Genomic DNA, 21,061 nt, shown 5'->3' with positions numbered 1-21,061 from the left:
ATTTTTGTCCCTGCAGTACCCTTACACTTTTTTGAACCGTTCGATCGGTTAATGCGTGACAAAGGGCTTAAAGGGAAGCTGAAACGGTTTTCAATTTCCATGAATTGCTGGGATTAGGAAGAACGGACCTACTAATTTACGGTTCCAAAATTTTTTTCTTCGTTTTGTTAATACAAGGGGCGGAAATTGCTTTCTAAATCACCCCGCGGACACGCCCCTATCGATTCCAGGAGCGCCGGCTGAGGTGGTTGCCAGAGGAGAGAACCGGCGAGAGTGACGTCATTCGCGGGGACCGAGCGGCGGACCGGCGTGCTGGCATGTGCTGGCATACCTCTTTCCGTCCTGCGCCTTACTGAACGACGCTAGGAGAGATCTGCCACCGCCGCCGCTCACGTTTGTTTTCTTTTGCGATTTTCGTAAACTGTTCTTTTCTTCTGTGCTGCCTTAGTGCCTACAGACAAGGGCGCCCAACATGCCCTCGTTTTGTGCAGCATTCGGCTGCGCGAACACATGCAGGCGAGACGATGTGGTGTTTCACAGGTTCCCAAAGGACAAGAAGCTTGCAGCGCAGTGGGTCCGTACGGTGAGGAGCAGCACATGCAGGTGCACCTAGTTTAATGAAAGCCTGATTAGGCCCACATTGATGCACTCGAGAAATGCGAACATTTGCAGCTAATAATGTCTGGTAACACAGCTTTAGCGTAGCCGGATAGCCTTACGACTAATGCGGAAACGCATTGTTGCTAGCGTTGCTCTACTCCGTTTCATACATCAGGATCAACGCTGAGGAGGCTTGAGATACTTCTTGCAGTGGCTGCGTTCGCACTTAGAAAAAGTTCGGTGTTTCTTGACCCGATTTTGGAGAAAATTTTCCATATATAAGCTCAGCTCTGAATGAAAAAAAAGGAATTTACCCATATAAACAATCCGTGTACATATACGGCTGTTAACACGTTCTTTTAAATAAATTTTCTTTTCGGTATTTTTTAATTGCAGCCCGTCGCGGCAGCTTCACGTGCATGCTCGAGCGAGCAAACGCCGCTGGCACGCTGCGAAGCATAGACGGAAACGTGCGCAGTAATAAATTTTGGTGACCAGACTTCATGCGTAGCTTCCAGAGCGTTGCACCTGAGGTACGAAATGGAGTATAGGCTTGCCTAGTGACATTCGACATACGGTTGCAGTTATCGTGTTTACCACACGGTGGTGTTAAAACTGCCTAATATCTTTATCTCAATACTAGCATGGAGCACGCATACCGATTCTTGATCGAGCGACAATCGCAAAGTCGTCGAACCATAGTATGAGTATTCCACATATAATACCTCTACTCTGGCCATTTCTGGATGTGTATGATAAGCAACTTCCATGACTGTACCTCGCAGCACTGCATGTGCGCACTTTGAAACGCGGCACTTATGTTCGTGATCGTGTATCAACACTAAAAAAACCACGGCACTTTAGACAAGCAGCGGCAAGTTGCTTGACAACGCGGAATTGCACCCGTGTTTCCAATCTAATGAGAAGTTAGTGCTTCGGCATTCTTCCAGCAGCAAGTTCCCAGTGACACTTTAGCGCATTTTTTCTCCCGTCATTGAAACGTGCAGCTACATGAAAAAAAAAACATACGTACCAGCTAAGATTTCCAACGCGCGAGAAGGTGCACACATCGCTCTCGCTGTTGGCACACTCAACATCGTCGTTGCCGCCATTGCCGCCATCGTTTTCCGTATCGGCTGTGGGTTCGAACATTTATGGCGATAATGCCATTGGAGGCAAGGAATGTAGAGAACTGAGCAGACGTGAACTGCGGTCCATTGTCTGTGACGACCACTTCCGGTAGACCGAAACTCGCAAATATTCTTCGTAGCGCTTGCACAGTTGCTTCCGCTGTAGTTGTTTTCATGCACACAACTTCTGCCCATTTGGAATAAGCATCTATCAGGACTTGTAACCAGCATGAGTTTGCAAAAGCGAAGTCCAAGTGCACTCTTTCCCATCGTTTGCGTGCACGGGCCCAAGGAGTGAAGTCGAGCTGGGACGGCGTGTTTTGCCTAAATTGACAGACTGCACAGCTATGGACAGTGTCTTCTATGTCTGAAGTTTGCCGGGGCCACCACACATGGCTCCTCGCAAAGATTTTGATTCTAGTCGCGCCTGGATGTCCTTCGTGCAGCAATTTTAAAACCGCCGTAACAAGCGCACATGGCGCAATTACGCGATTGCCCCAGGTCACGCAGTCTCGATCCAACGCTAGTTCATGGCGTCTAGTAAAGTACGGTGCTAAATTTTCATCGGCAACTTTTGCTGGCCATCCATTTAATGTGAACAAGTGGACCTTCGATAGGACTGGTTCCTTCTTTGTTGCTTTCCGAATATCTTGAGCTGATAACGGCAGTTCGTCTGTTACCGAGAAAAACTGCACGTAGTCACTGACGTCAACTTCGTTCTTCAGTGGAAGCCACGATAATGCGTCTGCATTAGCGAGAGCCTTCCCTTTCCTATATACTCACTTGTAATGGTAGGCCGCATGTAGCAGCATCCAGCGCTGCATTCGGGCAGCTGAGAGTGCTGGAATTAGCTTGTTGTGTCCGAGTAAGCCATTTAATGGCAGGTGATCAGAGTATATAGTGAACTCTCGTCCATAAATATATTTATGAAATCGTTTGATAGCGAACACCATGGCAAGCGCTTCCTTTTTTATTTGGGAATACCCAGTGTCTGCTTTACTGCGTGTTCGCGAAGCGTAGGCTATCAGTTTTTCATTTCCGTCAATTTCATGGAAGAGCACCGCCCCCAATCCGTATGCAGACGCGTCTCCTACAAGGCCCATTGACTTCTTCGGATTGTAGAAGGTTAGGACACTGTCACTCGTCAACCAACGCTTGCTCCTCTGGAAGCACTCTTCAGCGTCTTTGGGCCACTGCCACCGCCGAGTTCCCTTCAGTAATTGATATAGGAGTTTCAGCTGTGTAGACATGTTGGGGATGAACTTGGAGTAAAAAGATAGCATGCCAAGGTACGCTCTTAGTTCAGACTCATTCCTTGGAGCTAGCGCATTCCTAACAGCTTCAACCTTTTCCGTGCACGGCTTAATTCCACTTGCGCTAATAATATGCCCAAGATAGGTGACAGAGCCTTTGAAAAACTTACATTTATCTTGCTTGAGCCGAACGCCATGGTCCCGAAACCGAGCAAGGACTGCTTCAACGCGTTCGAAACATTCCATTTCGGACGCTCCCGTGATGAGGACATCATCGAGATAGCAGACAGCGCCCTTCACGCCTTTTAATACTTGATCCATCACCAACTGGAATATGGCTGGGGCACTGGAAATTCCATATGGCATGCGCAGGCACTGAAATAAGCCGATGTGCGTGTTAAGCGTCAACAGTTTTTGAGAGTCAGGGTGCACTTCTATTTGCTGGTACGCAGTGGTCAGGTCTAAGACCGTGAAGACCTTGCCTTCCGCAATTACTGCAAAGATATCTTTGACTAAGGGTAATGGATAATGCTGCGTCATTATGCAAGGATTTAAGGTAATTTTGAAGTCTCCACACAGCCTCACCTTCTTGTCTGCCTTGGGGACGACGACCACTGGTGTAGCCCAGTCGCTTTGTGCCACGGGAACCAGGACCCCGTTCCGTTCGAGCTGTCGAATTTCTTCTTCAACTGCTGTCCGCAGGGAAAAGGGAACCGGTCGAGGCTTGCAGAAAACTGGTCTGGCGTCTTCCTTTAGGACCAGCTGTGCCTTGTGTCCCTTTATAAGTCCTACCTCCATAACAGCTCCTCCACCATTCCGTCTGTCTGCACCGTGAATACGCTCTTCCAGTCAATGCTCAGTTCTGCAAGCCAGTCACGTCCAAGTAGCGACGGCTTCCTTCCAGGTACAACCACGACAGGCAACGTCTTGCGCTGTTCTCAGTAGACCACATGCACTACCGCTTGCCCTACAATTTCCAGTGGAGCGCCTCCGTACGTTCTAAGTTGCAGTCCTGTTTTGACTGGTGGCTGTAAAGAAGACAGGGACGAAAACACGCTCTCGCTAATAATCGAGACAGCGGCTCCTGTGTCTATCTGCATCTCCACCGGCGTACCAGCAATGTGCACTTGCACTCAGTAAGATCGAGTCGCCGGTCCACTTTTCTGAACGTGAAAAAGTTGTAACTCTTCCACTTGTTCATCGTTGTCTTTGAATGCATTAAGCGCTTCTCGTTTTTTTTTCTTGCACACTCGAGCCAGATGACCGGTCATTTTGCAATAATGACACCTTGCCTTTCGATATAAACAATCTCCAGCATCGTGTTGCTCCGCACATCGGTAACAAGAGTGACCGGCTGCAAGGCCCGCCGAAGTTCTCGCCTTTTGTCTTTGCTGACCCTTCTGAATGACGTGGACGCCTTCGTCGAGAAAAGTCGTCAGAGGTTGGGCGGAAGCCTTTGGATTCTTTCGCAGCCAGTTCCGCACTTCTGGCTAGGTCATACGCAGTTTCGAAGCTTAGCTCCTTTTTCTTCAGAAGGCTGGCTTGAATCGAAGCGTCACTGAGGCCAGCCACGAACCTGTCTCGAAGAGCATCGTCCAGAAACGGCTCAAAATCGCATCTTGCTGCCATATGGCGTAGTTCCACGGCAAATGCGGAAATCGTCTCACCTTCCATCTAGTAGTGGCGATTAAACTTGAACCTTTCGGTGATAACTTTGCTTCCCGGAGAGTAGTGTTCTCTGAGGACTGCCACGATTTCATCGAATGATGTGTCTTCTGGCTTCACTGGTAACAACAGGTCCTTCAGCGTTTTGTAGGGGCGTTTACCAATGGCCGTTATAAAGGCAGATTTCTTCAGGCTGTCATCTTTGTTTTGGGTCACTTTATAGTAGTGGTCCAATCTTTCAACATAAGACGTGAAATCTTCTTCGCCATCATCAACGAAAGGCTCGAAATCCAAAAAACTTCGCCATTCTTTTTGTCCTGTGCAATCTCGGCCTAGGCTTCGGATCCCATCTTTGTCGCCAGTTGTTGTAGCATGCATACAGACGCTACTCAGATAGCAGGAATAGGAAGGCCTTTATTCACTAAACGCGCGCTCTTTATCTAGGTACGAACAGGGGGTGTGGCCGTGACGTCAGTCTGTCACAACAGCACCAAAAATGACGATCGACGATGCGTAGCGTTTCAAGGGAAAAAGCGGCAACCGACGTGAGTCTATCGGCATCGCTCTCTCATGGTGTTTTAAACATGGTGTTTAAACATGGTGTTGTAAAAACATGCAATTTAAATCGGTGCAACTATAATATCAAGCAACATTTCCTGGTTGCTTAGTTTTGTGGATTTTTTGTTCACCCTATAACATAATGTTGTGTCTTGTAAATGTGGTCTTTATGCCGAGTGTGCGGTGCTCTGGACTGTAGCGCTCTAGTAATGTTTATGTGTACTCATACGTACCGAGTGTGCGGTGCTCGGAACTGTAGCACTGTGGAAATTTTTATGCGTACACATACGTACGGAGTGTGCGGTGCTCGCAACTGTGGTGCAGTGTTAATGCTCTTGTGGTGCGTGCGTTCCACGGTGGACCAACGCATATCAAGGATCCTCAAGTTCTTTGAATGAAAGAATTTTCTTAAGTGGATGGTGATTGTGAAGAAGAACTCACAAAGTACGGAACGCTAGAGCAGACGACATTGCAGCTCTCCTCAACAAGAGAAAAAGAAAGGCGAGGGAGGCTTGAGCAGCGAATGAAAAACGGGCTTGCGCAGAGGGGATCGTTGGGACGCTGGCATGACTGGGGCCGCCGGGCCAATGGAACCCGCATCTACGGGAAAGGTTCACTTGACCGGGTGTCCGTCTTCGGGACAGAGAACGCCTCGGGTCGTTGCATGTCACGAGACCTCGGAGCGGCCTGCTGCAGCCTCGAACTTGCATCTATGCGTGACATTCGGAAGAGCGAGCATCTTTCATCGAGACAAGGATCGCCTCGGGTCGTCGCCTTGCTCGAGGCCTCAGGTCCACCTGCTGACATCTCGGAACCCGCTTCTACGCGCGAGTTTTGGGTGACCGGGCGTTCGTCATCGAAACGAGCGCCTTGGGCCGTCTTCATGCACGACACTTCGGAGTGGCCTGTTCCCGTCTACGCAGCTGGGGGCTGTCCACATTTTCCGGCCCCGTGCTGCTGCGTCTGCTTTTCCACGCCTGTTATCACTCTACGAGCGAGTGTTCCACTTCAAGGACTCTACGTCTCACCCCACTCCGGACTTCAACCGCAACCTCGTGAGACTACATTTTTCCTGCTTACGAACAGCCTGGTATGGGTGGTTCTAGTATTCTTGGTGTTTACGTGCCGTTTAATATAATTGTCGTGTGTTTGCTACTCATGCACCGTCTCCTCCGTCTTCCTTGCATCACACGCCTTGCGACGTGACAATCCTAAGCATGACATGTGTAAACCAATATAACAATATCCGCTGTTGTTACTATCTTTGTAAGAAATGAAATACCCTGCTACTTGCAAGAACATATCGCCCGGGGATTTTAGAACAAATTTCTGCGTGTCAACATTACACAATGCGAGGTTTATTCAATAAAGGACCACGAACTGCTTTTATTCATTGACTAGCCTATTCCAAGTTTTACCTACATAAACAAACATGAAAAAAAAATTATACAAAAAGTATTCTTCAATTTCTTCACCTTCCACTGTGGCTATTGCATTCTGTTGCTAACACAAGGCGAGCGGTTGAATTGCAAGCCATAAAAGTGGTATTTGGATGAAAATCATAGGTAAAAACGCTCTTGCACTTAGATTTAGTTCATGACCTTTTATTGAACCCTTAAACTCCAAATACTATTGCATAGGGGGGCATGCTTACGGAAAACCTAACACTAATCGAAAGCAAAGGGCACAATTGTAAAACAAATATATTTCGTGATAATTCGAGTGCGTAAACACTCATTGCATCAATATGTATTGTTCAACAGCACTGCACAATTAAGCACAATCAGGTATAGCAAGTACTTTGTCAGGAAGCTGGTTCTGGAGATGTATAAACGTCAAGACATGAATGCTCATACTACGTCACACACACAGCACAATGAAAACCTTTTTCAAGAGTTATTCCTTCTGGCAGATATGACTGGGCCATAAGCAGCAGAAAATTTATTGCAGGGTATTGTGTGATAGTGCTTATGAAAGAATGAAAAGAGTGAAGAGGTTTTTAACAGCAGTACCTCATGCTACTCGAATAAGAGGAACGAGGAGCAAAAAAATTTCTGGCAGAGCACCTAAGTTAAACAGTAACATTTTGAAAGACCGAAAATTCCAGGTGAAAGTTGGAGGTGCATTTCGTCCACCCACACCAACAACACCTCAAGAAGTACTACAGCCTATGGTATACTACAGTCTATGGGAAAGCAATCTTATACAGAAGCCAAGAATGATGCAACAAGCTCTCCACAACACTGTAGTTTTTCTTGGCCAGTCTGGCCTCTCGCTTTCTGATAAGTCAGCTTACATCGACATCTGAAAAAGACTAGAATCAAGAACTGCCCCGATTGCACAGGGGGGGGGGGGAGGTGTACGAGGGGATTCTATGGAAAATCGCAGATGCTGTGCTTGTGTCGAAGGTATTGTACGGTATGAATTGCCAGCAGCGCACAAAAAAACAGTGATCCAATACAGACATCGGATAATAACAGATCTTTCCGACTTTAACATGCTTGAAGACCTTTATGAGAAAGCAGAAACGAACACCTAGACAGAGCAGAGTTGCAGCCTGCCGCACAAATTCTTTGCCTCAAGAGCTCAGAACCTGATCCCAAGATATTATGCCAGCCAGCATATGCGATGCAAGGACGACTACCCCTCCCTTCAGAAACAACACAGCGAGCCACTGAACTTGAAACAAAACAGGCCCATACCGTACAATATGGGGGCCAGCAATTAGGCCAGGAGACTATATGCAACTGCCAAATACACAGAGGAGGTTGCTAATCATGAATATGCAAGCGAACATCAGGCACATATAGCACTCTGATGTGGTAGTATCAGTGTAACAGCAGTATGACACTTCATAGAATTAAACCCTATATCAGTGAGTACCATTCTAGGTTATCCTACACCTAGAAAAGTTTAATTGAAAGCATTCGAAGCAGCACTTGTAGCGCAAATTACACCCCGCGCAAAAGCTTGCACAGCTGCGTGGATACACCAGAAACTGTCTGGGCCTGCCCATCACACGAGATTGACAAAGAATCAGGAGATTCACACGCCAGTTGGAAGCACATGGCAAAGAATCAAATTACAGGATACATAGGCATGCAGATATTCCAGGAAACAGCCGGGCTTATAAGCCCTACAGAAGAACAGAAAACTGGACCCGTTAGTATGTATTCAGTATTTACTAAAGCCCAAGAGATAGACAACGGACAAGAACAAAGCGCTCTGTGTTCACCTCGTTCATGGTATTTCTGTTGCACTATAGTTAATGAATTCATGAGGCTGCACAGGAGAAGAATGATACCTCCGCCCAAAGGCCCAATTTCAGATTCCGCACGCGCGTGAACACCCCCCCCCCCACACACACACGAACAGACACGTGCGCGCAGACACACAAATGTTGCAAGGGTGCATAGCCTGAAGCAGTGTCAACAGGTTGACAGTAGAGATGAATGAGGGCTAACTTTCAACTAAGGCTCATTGTAAAAATGTGGCTAGGTATACAAATTACCAGCAAAAAGAATACATCCTTGAAGACTAGATAAATATTGGTGCTTGATGCAGCCAAGCATAAATAGAAATGCTATAAAAAGAAAAGTACAGAAAAATTCCCTAGTGCAGGAAAAAATCACTACAATCGCCAATCATGGCACGCCAGCGCCTTTTATTCCAATAGAAAGACTAACAACTTGCTTATGCAAGCACACTCTTCCAGTTCCATGCCATTGAAAAAAAAAGGAGTTTCTTAGAAAGTAACCACATGCGCACTTGGTGATCACAATGTTTTTGCCTTGACTCGTATATTTATGTTTATTTCTTCCCTTTCCCGTTTTTATGTTTGGTTTCTTCAAGAACTAGTTATCGTCAGGTTTTGTTGCTGTACTATATTCTGGTAGCTTTTATAAATCACTTCATTTTCACAAAAAGCCTTTTGAATAGAACTTAGCGTATCCTGTTCTTACTGCTTCACATTATACATTCATGGTACATTGGCCAAGTATATGATTTTATAAGGTACACAGAAGCATCATAAGCGCCATCAATGTAACTTGGTGCAGTCTTAAAAAATAAAAAATAGTTGGCTGCAAACGGCACCAGAGATCACATAGAACGAAGAAAAAAATCGAGATGATCAAACAGCCACAAGTTTATTGTACACGCCGAGTAAATGCTGGCTGACAAGCAATACCCCAAACATACACAAAAATGAGACGCAAGAATAACGTTTGTGTTTCCTCACAGGAAATGCATTCATTTCTAACGAAGGCGGTGCTGAGGAGATTGTCCCAGTGTCTGCATATACAGATTCCATAATTTCTATAGGCAGCCGATCTCCTTAGTATGCTGCCTTCTTCCTCCAAAATGCACACTCGACATCTGAGCGTGTACCTTTCGTACCTACTTTTCTATTCCCCCTCAGCTTTATATACCTTGCAGCCGGCGAGGTTTATAAATAAATAGGTACATAAGCGCATATCATTCATTCACCTGCATACACCTCGCACTATTCCTTCCTTAACAAACGTCAATGTGTTGATGTCTCGCAGCATGCAAATGCCGTTTGCATTTCGGTATAGCTTGTGAACAGTGCAGTGCATAACGATTACATGACATTAAGGTTGTGACCTATGTGGTCTTTAAGCAAACCTTGCAAAAGTTGACATGTGTGATTGTTGAAGATAAGACAACCTGTATATATTGAAGTTACATTAACAGTATCTAATTGACCACTTGATAAAAACTTCACTTCGCATAGATACCAACATGTACGCTGAATCTGGAGCTTTGTTTTGCTTAACAATGTTGTCGTTCCAGAGTGGGCACAATGTAGATTTGAAAACAAAGTTGAATTAAATTATGGGGTTTTACGTGCCAAAACCACTTTGTGATTATGAGGCAGGCCATATTGGAGGAGTTCGGAAATTTCGACCACCTGGAGTTCTTTATGATCATCATCATCATCATCACCATCACCCTGGTTACGCCCACTGGAGGGCAAAGGCCTCCCATACTTCTCCAACTACCCCGGTCATGTACTAATTGTGGCCATGTTGTCCCTGCAAACTTCTTAATCTCATCCGCCCACCTAACTTTCTGCCGCCCTTTGCTACGCTTCCCTTCCATTGGAATCCAGTCCGTAACCCGTAATTACCCTCGATTATCTTCCCTCCTCACAACATGTCCTGCCCATGCCCATTTCTTTTTCTGGATTTCAACTAAGATGCCATTAACTCGCGTTTGTTCCCTCACCAAATCTGCTCTTTTCTTATCCCTTAACGTTACACCTATCATTCTTCTTTCCATAGCTCGTTGCGCAGTCGTCAAGTTAAGCAGAACCCTTTCGTTAGCCTCCAGGTTTCTGCCCCATACGTGAGTACAGGTACGACACAGCTGTTATATACTTTTCTCTTGAGGGATAATGGCAACCTGCAGTTCATGGTCTGAGAATGCCTGCCAAACGCACCCCGGCCCACTCTTATTCTTCTGATTATTTCAGTCTAATGATCTGGATCCGCAGTCACTACCTATCCTAAGTAGATGTATTCGCTTACCACTTACAGTGCCTCGCTACTTATCGTAAACTGCTGTTCTCTTCCGAGACTGTTAAACATTACTTTAGTTTTCTGCAGATTAATTTTTAGGTCCACCCTTCGGTTTTGCCTCTCCAGGTCAGTGAGCATGCATTGCAGTTGGTCCCCTGAGTTACTTAGCAAGGCAATATCGTCAGCGAATCTCAAGTTACTAAGGTATTCTCTATTCAATCTTATCCGCAATTCTTCCCAATCCAGATCTCTGAATACCTCCTGTAAATACGCTGTGAATAGCTTTGGAGAGATCGTATCTCCCTGCCTGACGCCTTTCTTTATTTGGATTTTGTTGCTTGCTTTATGGAGGACTACGGTGGCTCTAGAGCCGCTATAGATATATTTCAGTATTTTATGCGAAGCATATTACGAGAGCTCAACCCAGCTCCTCAGGCGCGGCGGTGTTGCCTTGAATACCACGTGACACCGTGACGTCACGACAGAGGAGAAGTGACTTTGGCTCAACTCTTTCAAGATGGGCTGGGTGGGAATCGAACCAGGGTCTCCGGAGTGTGAGACGGAGACGCTACCACTGAGCCACGAGTACGATGCTTCAAAGCGGTACAAAAGCGCCTCTAGTGAATGCGGTGTTGCCTTAGAAACGAGCTGTTTCTAACGCTCAGGCGTGCGTCGCTTGCTCAGGCGCACATTTCGTTGCCGCGCCGAACGCTGCGTTGCTCGACGCTCACCGCGTCCAATGCGGGGCGCTAGTCGCTGCGCCGTAGCCCATTGTAATGGCGGGTTGACGGGAACGCTGTCGCGTTCCACTCTTGAAGGCGAAGCAGAGTAACGCATGAGTTGTTTCTTCGTCTAGCCGAACCAAATATAGCCAAGCAACAGCAGTTCACCAGGCTAAACAGTGGTTCAACAACTAAAATAAAGGCTAGTATGCTTCGCATCCTGGGCTTAACCTTACCTAAGCCACAGTCATTTTTTAGTAATGGCTCGTCTACACACTGATTCCGCAATGCCTCCATGACTGCTGAGGTTTCGACTGAATCGAACGCTTTCTCGTAATCAATGAAAACTATATATAAGGGTTGCTTACGTTCCGCACATTTCTCTATCACCTGATTGATAGTGGGATATGCGCTATTGTTGAGTAGCCTTTACGGAATTCTGCCGGGTCCTTTGGTTGACGGAAGTCTAAGGCGTTCATGATTCAATTTGCAATTACCTTCGTAAATACTTTGTAGGCAACGAACAGGAAGCTAATCGGCATATAATTTTTCAAGTCTTTGGCGTCGCTTTTCTCATGGATTAAGGTTATGTTAGCGTTTTTCCAAGATTTCGGTATGCTCGAAGTCATGGGGCATTGCGCATACAGGGTGGTCAATTTTTCTAGAACAATCTGCCCACCATCCTTCAACAAATCTGCTGTTACCTGATCCTCCCCAGCTGCCTTCCCCCTTTGCATAGCTACCAAGGCTTTCTTTACTTCTTCCGGCATTACTTGTGGGATTTCCAGTTCCTCTAGACTATTCTCTCTTCCATTACCGTCGTGGAAGCCAGTGGTACTGTATGAATCTCTTTAGAACTCCTGAGCCACTTTTAACGATCTCATTGATATTAGTAATGATATCGCCGGCTTTGTCTCTTAATGCATACATCTGATTCTTGCCTATTCCTAGTTTCTTCTTCACTGCTTTTAGGCTTCCTCCGTTCCTGAGAGCATGTTCAATTCTGTCCATATTATACTTCCTTATGTCAGCTGTCTTACGCTTGTTGATTAACTTGGAGAGTTCTCCCAGTTCTATTCTAACTATAGGGTTATAGGCTTTCATACATTGGCGTTTCTTGATCAGATCTTTCTTCTCCTAATTACGATAGCTTACAGGTATCCTGTGTAACCGAGTTACCACCGATTTCCATTGCACATTCCTAAGTGATACCCATGAGATTATCGTTCGCTGCTGGAAAGCTAAGTTCTTCTTCCTGAGTTAAAGCCAAATCCCTGTTTTGTAGCTTGATCCGGAATTCCTCTATTTTCCATCTTAACGCTTACTCATTGATCGGCTTCTTAGAGAGAGAGAGGGGGCTCTTTATTTGAAAAACAGAGAATTTTGCCGGCGCGTATATAGCCGCTGGCATGCTACTCTGTATAGAAATGGGGAATGGGATAAAAAGATTCCAGAAAAGAGTGGGAGAAAAAAAGGATAAAATAAATATGAAATGTCCGAGTGGACCTGATACTAATATTTACAGGTGACATGGCGGGTAAATTTAGGCTTTTGTATAGGAAAGATGCAATTTTTAAAGCGTTCCTATTTGACCAGTTTCTGTCAAGTACTTGAACAATAAATCCAAAACCCGTCGCTGTTCTGAAGGGCCGGGCATTTGACCTAAGATGCTCGGTAACATTAACGGTTCGTGGCAAATCATGTTCATTTGGTGCTCAAAAAATTGTCTCTCGTCGCGGTACGCGTGTCATTCTAGTAATATGTGCGCAATTGTCTCTGAGTAGCGACAGTTATCACAGTATGGGTTAGTGGTAAGTCCTGTGCGGTAAAGATAATTGTTTGTGTATGCCAAGTTCAGTCGAAGACGATGGTACAATGTCTCTAAGTGTCGAGGAAGTGGTCGTGGAATTTTCGGTCTCATTTCTGGGTCAATGTTACGTAGTAAGTTAGGTTGGTGAAGCGGCAGATTCAAGATGCGGTCTTTTCCTTGATAGGCATATTTTTTTTCCATAGTTGAAGCGTCGGCTTTTGTAACATATGTTCTTCTGAACTTGCGGTATAGGAGTCCATTTCTGGCAGCTTCGTCCACTCTTTCATTTCCCGAAATGACGGGATGGCCAGGTATCCACTGAAACTTTATGCAATGCCCAGCAATCTTAGCCCTGTGGTGAAGATAAGCAATGTCAAATGCTGCTGGTTGATTATTGCAACGCATGTGCCGGTTCCACATACTTTGTAGGGCTGCTACACATACTTTGTAGGCTGGCTGCTGTCGAAGTACATGCACAAGGGCCTCCTTAATGCCATATAGCTCCACTGAAGTAGATTTTGTGGCTCGCTCAAGACGAAACCAGAATCGTTGCCCTGTAGAGGGAACAAAAAGTCTGCATGATGAACGATGTGGAGTTGTAGAGCCATCTGTGAAAATGTGCGTTGCGGCTGCGTATTCTTTGTGCATATATTCTAAAGCTATCTGATAAGTCGTTGCTTGAGGCATTTTCTTTTTCGCACTGATTCCAGGTATGTATGGCACGATTTCCAGTGGGGACAGTGTCCATGGTGATATGTTTCGCGGCATAATATGCGACGCCTGGGCAGGAATCGAAATAGATATGCTTCCGACGGCCTGCCCAAAGCTAGATGTAGCACGGGTTCTGGAAATATCCTTTAAAAAGTGAGTCTTCGTATGAATGACGTGGCGGAGGTGTATCCGAAGTGTCTCCTGCGAACATAGCACTTCCAGAGGCAGGCATCCAGCTTCTGCTACAGTCCCTGAGTGGGACGACCCCTTGGGAAGGCCAAGACATACGCGAAGGCAGTTGTTTCGTGCTGCCGCAAGTTTTCTCTTGCTTGTGGGAGGTATTTTGTGCAGGATCGGGAGGTAATATCGTAGTGTTCCGTCGGCGTAGGCCTTATGAAGGAACACCATTGATTGACAGTTGCTGCCCCACTGTGATCCGGCTAAAAATCGGAATACGTGCGACGCCGAGGAAATCTTCTCACTCTGTTTTTTCACTTGGGGCGACCATGTGAGGTTCCTATCGATCGTCACTCCAAAAAACTGCGTCTTGACGTATGGAAGGGCGCAACCACCTAACACTAGTGGGTGGTGGCAACGGCAACGCTTTTGTCGGGGGAAAATTTCAGACCCCTTGGATTTAGATAGGCCGATATATTTGCTAGCGCTCTCAGGAGGCGTTGTTGGGTGGTACTGCGGGAACGCGCTGCACTCCAAATGCAGATGTCGTCCGCATACAGTGTGATTTTGACGCCAGGGGCAGGTTTCTTTCCAGATGGATGAGGACTGAATTAAATAATACCGGGCTTAACAGAGCTCCTTGTGGCACTCCCTTCTCGACGGCATAAAGCGCCGTGGGGCCATCCGGGGTACAGATGAAAAGTTGGCGTCCTTGAAGGTAGTGTGCAATCCATGCGTAGAGCCGTCCTCCAAGGCCAAGGGTTTCCAAAGCGTCAAGTATTGCTTTACGGTAGACCGAATCATATGCTGCCCTAATGTCTAAAATAATGCAGTAGGTATGTTTCCAGAGACCAATTCCTCTTAAATTGATGAGACCAAGGCAATGACATCATCAATTGCGGATCTATTTTGCCGGAAGCCATTCATTTCCTCCGGGTAAACTTTTGCAGTTTCCAGGAACCAATTTAGTCGTTTGTAGATCATTTTTTCGAAAAGCTTCCCTACGCATCTAAGGAGAGATATGGGTCTGAAGGAGGCGTAATTTGTTGGCTTCTTCTTTGGCTTCTTCGAGGAACCTCTCCAGTTATCCATGAGGCGTTGTAGGATTCCAGAAAGTGTAGGCGAGATGTGTGGCATAGATTTGCGAGCGCTTCATAACTCACGCCGCCATGGCCAGGTGATGACCGCTTGTTTACGTCGCCGATTGCTGCCGTGAGCTCTTCGATGGTGAATGGTAATTCTAAGTCAGAAAGGGTAGCTCGAGGTGGACTAGGCTGACGACTTGCAATTTGCCGCAAAGGTTGTGCCCCGTTGGAAAGGAGCCTGCCGTACTGCTCTGCCACCTCTTTCAGGGATGCGCGCTCATGTAATGAGAGGGCCATAAAAGGATAAAGCTGTTGCGGCTCTTTGCCAATGCCTCTGAAGACTCGCCAGATTTTGTTCAGCGGTTGTCGTATGCCCAGTGTCCTACAAAAGTCCCTCCACCTTTTTCGGTCCAGTTTGGTGAGGTAACGCCGTATATGTCTTTGTACCCGTCGACAAGTTTTGAGGTCTTCGATGTTCTTAGTACGTAGAGCCTTGCTTTCGGCACGCCTTGGAATGGCACATAACCTTTCAAATTCCTCGTCGTTTGTTGGTACATTGCAATGCTTAATGGCAGAGCAGGTACTTTGAGGCAATGAGCTATTGTCGGTATTATTTCTGTATTCGTAGTCGAGGCTGTGATTCCTTTGCCTATGGCTGCTGTGTAAGCTTCCCAGTCTACCGACTTCAGTTGCACTTTTCTGGGCGACGTCCGAAAATGAAGGGCAGAGATTAGGATCGGGTAGTGATCACTACCTCGAGTCTCGAAATCTGTACACCATCCGAACATAGGGGCCACTTGAGTTGATACGAATGTGACGCCAATGCAGTTAACAGTCGTCAAATTTTTCAGGTATGGCATGCTGCCATCGTTCAAGGGCTCTATATTGTATTTTGCAAAAAGCTTCGACAGCTTGGCACCCCGACCACATGTATGTGAACTGCCCCAGATCTCGTTATGTGCGTTGAAATCACCACAAATAATATGTGGAGACTGAGTGTTTGTCAACAAGTTTTCCAATCTGGTCACGTCTTAAGGGGATCCTGGTTCCAAGTAGACGCCAATCAGGGTAAACACTTTGGATGCAATCACTGTGGTTGCGCAAATATATTCGTTCTTGTCATGTGGTTTTACGTCAATCGCAGGGGCAGGTATGTCGTTGCGAAATCCAACGCGCATTCGGCTAATTCCATTTTGTCGCCTCTAATGATGAGAATAATACCCTTTTATCCTAAAGTGCTCATCGACGCGAGACTCGGAAATGACTAAAAAAGAGAAACGGTACACTCACGTAAGATGCTTAAAGTCTGCTAACTTCGAGCGCAATCCGCGAGCGTTCCACTGGAATATAGTGCATGTGCGGAAGTGTTTGTTGGTGGACACTACTTGTGAGACGATTGCTTGCGAAGCCATCGTTGCTACTGCGAAGAATCACGGCTTAGCGCCGTGAAAGAAGACGACACTAGCGGTTCCAAAGCCAGGACGGCCTCTACTTCAGGGATGCTGTTAAACGATGGGCTGGCACGGAGAATAGCCTTGATTACGGCGAACATCATGGGAATCAGCATACTTGATATCTCATTTGCAGTGCTTCCAACTAACCACCTTTCTTGGTTCTTCCTGTTCTTCTGCTGCGACCTTGAGGACACTTGTTGCTGTCGTGGGGTTGAGGTTATATCACTTGAGGGCATTGATGGATTCGTTGCAGTTGAAGGCCTTTGCTGGTTTTCTTTCACGACTGAGGCGTAGAAGTTTTGTAAAGCCGTGTCGCTGCGCTGCACCGTGCCGTGTTGCTTTTGGTTTGTAGACGTATACATCACATCCGGATTCGGTGGTGGTTCTCGTCGTTTCCGTACTTTTCCCAGGTTTCGCTCCATCGTCCGTGCAAGAGTGGCTGATTTCTTTTTAGGACACCCTCCGTATGACGCAGCATAGTCAGCTACACAGTTTTCACACCGAGGCTGGAAACGTGACGTACAATCCTTATGCTTATGTGGACCAGCGCATATCTTGCAGCGGATGGGGCCTTTACAATATTTCGCTATATGTCCATGTCTTTGACATCTGAAACATTGAGTAGCAGACCCCATGTATTCCGTAACGGGATAACTGCAGGATCCAAGCGACACTCGGTTTGGTAAAGGGGCGTCCTTAGAGAATTCCAGGATGACCGAGCGTCTTCGGGTTCCGTTACTACGCCATCTTCGTTAGGGACGTAGAAAACTTGCCTTTTAGCAGATATGACTCCTTGTTCACTCAAATACTCCTTGAGGTCGTCATCTGAGTACTCAACAGGAACGTCCTGTATCCTCCCGTACGTGGCAGAGTAGCAGTATAGAACTCGAGCTTCTACAGGAATACCCGATAGATCTCTCACTGTGAGGAGACGATTGGCTGCGGGAAGTGTAGACACTGTCACCATGAGGCTACCATTCTTGTTGAGACGGTGGCTGAGTATCTTTTCTTGGGCTGTTGTCATGACCGCAGAAGCCAAAAGATTTGGGTTTACTTTCCATAAGCTGCTGTGAGGCTGAGTTGGCTTGAATATAACAGGAACACCTGCGGCTCTTTTCTTTTTGTAAAAGACAACAGTGAAGGCTGTCTGATCCATCTCCTCGTTGTCTCCTGCAGATTCTCTTGTGTCGATGTCATCTTCACGTAGCCTTTTCCTTGCTTGCTCATGTTCTCTGTGGTCTACAGAAGCAACGTGCTGACCTGATTGCTGATTGCATGCGATGAATGCCATCAGAGCATCACGAAGGGCGGCCGACGGTGGAGGCTCGCCGCGCTGCTTCGGTCCTTTGCGCTTCGGGAGCCGCTTGCTGTGCTTCTCTCGCAGGACGGTGACCCCCAGACTGGCGTTCGGTGAAAGAGAGGCACAAAGAGTAAAATGAGCTCTACACGTGCTGAAAAAGACTTAAAATTACAGATGGGCGTTCGGAAGCGAGCCTATCGCTTGTCGTCTTCGTCTTCCTCCTTCGGCTTTTTATATACGAATTTGTTTCGTTCCCTCCTCAAGTCTAGGCTAATTCGAGTTCTCACCATCCTATGGTAACTGCAGCGCACCTTGCCCAGCACATCCACATCTTGTATGATTTCAGGGTTAGCGCATAGTATGAAGTCCATTTCATTTCTGGTCTCGCCATTCGGGCTCCTCCACGCCCTCTTTCGGCTAAGCCGCTTGCGGAAGAAGCTATTCATTATCCGCATATTATTCTGTTCTGCAAATTCTACTAGTAACTCTCCTCTGCTATTCCAAGTGCCTATGCCATATTCCCCCACTGCCTTGTCTCCAGCCTGCTTCTTGCCTACCTTGGCATTGAAGTCGCCCATCAGTACAGTGTATTTTGTTATGACCTTACGCATCGCCGATTCCACGTCTTCATAGAAGCTTTCGACTTCCTCGTCATCATGACTGGATGTAGGGGAGCACACTTGTACGACCTTCATATTGTACCTCTTATTAAGTTTCACAACTAGAGCTGCCACCCTCTCGTTAATACCATAGAATTCCTTTATGTTACCAGCTATATTCTTATGAATCAGGAATCCGACTCCTAGTTCTCGTCTCTTCCCTAAGCCCCGGTAGCAGAGGACGTGCCTGCTTTTTAGCACTGTATATGCTTCATTTGTCCTGCTAACTTCACTGATCCCTATTATATCCCATTTTGTGCCCTCTAATTCCTCCAAAAGCACTGCTAGACTCGCCTCACTAGATAACTTTCTAGCGTTAAACATTGCCAGGTTGAGATTCCAATAGCGGCCTGTCCGGATCCGAGGATTCTTAGCACCTTCTGCTGCGTTGCAGGTCTGACCGCCGCTGTGGTCAGTTGCTTCACAGCTGCTGGGGACTGAGGGCCGGGGTTTGATTGTTGTGTTCATATGGGAGGTTGTGGCCATGTACTGCACCAGGGTGGCCAATCCTGCTCTGGTGAGGGAATGCGTTACTGGTTCTGGTCACCGGGATCAGGCCGCACTCCAGGCCTGTTTGTGCAATTTTTATCAACACGCGGATTTTTTTTATCCGGTGGAAAATTGTGCGGCACCGCGATTCGAACCACGGTCCTCTTGCACGCGAGGTGGATGCTCTACCTATACGCCACCGCGCCATCGCGTAGTTCTTTAACCTCCTCCTAAATCTTAGTACACCGGTGGTTTCGGATTTCAACCCCAAAACAGAGCCTCTGCCGCTCGCTATCACAGCTCCACTTACCACACTCCCCTCCACCTCTGGGACCTTCATGTCAGCAACTGCTTCACGCAACTCCGACGTTTCACAGATGACCTTGATGGGGTCAAGCTCCAAGCAGTCTGGAAGTCCTGGGGGAAGAACACAGCAATGGGGGACATGGGTTAAAGGGAGCAGTAATGGACATTTTCAAAATTGTATGAACTGCGGCATGGTCACCCATCCTTTTGCTGAGCTAAGACAGGACAAGGTTCTTGAAAATATTTAGAAGAAATATGCTTCTCATTTGTCCCTTGGCAACGAGGATATCGACGCCAACGGGCAACTCAAACAAACGTTCAAGTAAAACATTCTCTAAACTCCATTCAGTGAGCACCGCATTCTCAGTGACTGTCGGGCTCTCCTATATGTAGTACATCTGGAAAGAACAACGAATTGAACTGAATTCTAGATTTTTACATGCCAAAACCACAATTTAATTATGAGCCTTGCTGTAGTGGTCAGCATAGTCCACACCAGTCCATATGGACAAAGCACGGGACACGAGCGATTGTTTGCACCACTGTGTTGTCCTTCCTTTGTCTCAAGAGCACAGATGAGAAGCCCAGAACGTAAACAAAGCCGTGCTGTATCAAAAAGAATAGTTTCGAACATTTCACTTCATCAATACGGGTGATGCGCAATCCTTGTGGGTGCTATAGTGTACAAGATGCTATTGGCCCTCGGTGCACCTTGACACCTTCAATGTCCGCATTATAGATCGTATTCAAGACGAGGCTTGTACAGGCGTGCCACACGCAGCAGGCGCAGTAGAATGCCCCCCCCCCCCCCCCCACCCGGGTTGTATACATTTGCTTACTATTTAGATTACCTAGCCTGGTGTCAGCATGCACAGGTAACCAGAAAGTGTCCGCACTGGATGACCGCAGACATTCGCTGTCAAAACACTGGCATGAGGAATCTCGGTGGCGGCAGCAGTTAGGGAAGTGATGTTCATGCTCTCTCTCGCTTTAACGCGAACTCAGTGATGAGAACACAGCGCACAAAAAACTACGAGCCGTCGGCCCACCTAGACTGTGCCCCCAAACCAGATCGCTTCCGAGATAAAGCACGCGTGACTGCAGAAGAATGTCCCCATCCTATGGTGCAATGACCGTGACTGAATACGGTGCGCTTCCTCCCCTTGCGCTTGCGAGACTAAGCCGCCATTGTTGGCTCACCGTGGCATTCTTTCGCTCGCACACACAGTGTGCAGCACCCAAGGACGACGTTACGAGGCAAACCCACCACGTATGCATTGCAAAAAAAGCAGTAGCGAATGCTTGCAAAGAAAAGCTGTAGCAGTTGCCACAGGAGGTAAACTCAGCAAGCATCCGCCTGCCGTCCTCCTCCATGACGCATGGCCTCATTTCCCCGTCTCCACTTCGCTCAACGTTAACTACGCATTCCTGAACGCGCTCCCCCGTACAATCCTCGGCATGTGATTTTCTTCACTTCCAGACACCTTCCTCGTTAGCTTGCGCGGCTGCACCAAATAAACACCACCGATTTGAATTGCTGGCCAGTTACGCTTGCGCATAACATGAGAAGGTAGTCTTCGTAAATGGCAATCGATTGCG

General features: G+C 47.0%; 1 protein-coding gene across 2 annotated transcripts in view; it reads right to left on the bottom strand.

Moving 5' to 3' along the window:
• The window catches only part of LOC135908423 (uncharacterized), a 171,584-nt gene that overhangs the window by 61,306 nt on the left and 89,217 nt on the right, over window positions 1-21,061 (bottom strand). For both annotated transcript variants that reach the window (XM_065440198.1, XM_065440199.1), the window contains exon 8: window positions 19,467-19,573. In XM_065440198.1, the coding sequence (XP_065296270.1) occupies window positions 19,467-19,573 (107 nt within the window). The remainder of the gene's footprint in view (window positions 1-19,466; window positions 19,574-21,061) is intronic.

This window comes from Dermacentor albipictus, unplaced genomic scaffold (assembly GCF_038994185.2).
Source record: "Dermacentor albipictus isolate Rhodes 1998 colony unplaced genomic scaffold, USDA_Dalb.pri_finalv2 scaffold_25, whole genome shotgun sequence".
NCBI classification, from domain to species: Eukaryota; Metazoa; Arthropoda; class Arachnida; order Ixodida; family Ixodidae; genus Dermacentor; species Dermacentor albipictus.
The sequence above is the reverse complement of the archived record's forward strand: the minus strand, read 5'-3'. Positions and strand labels throughout refer to the sequence as shown.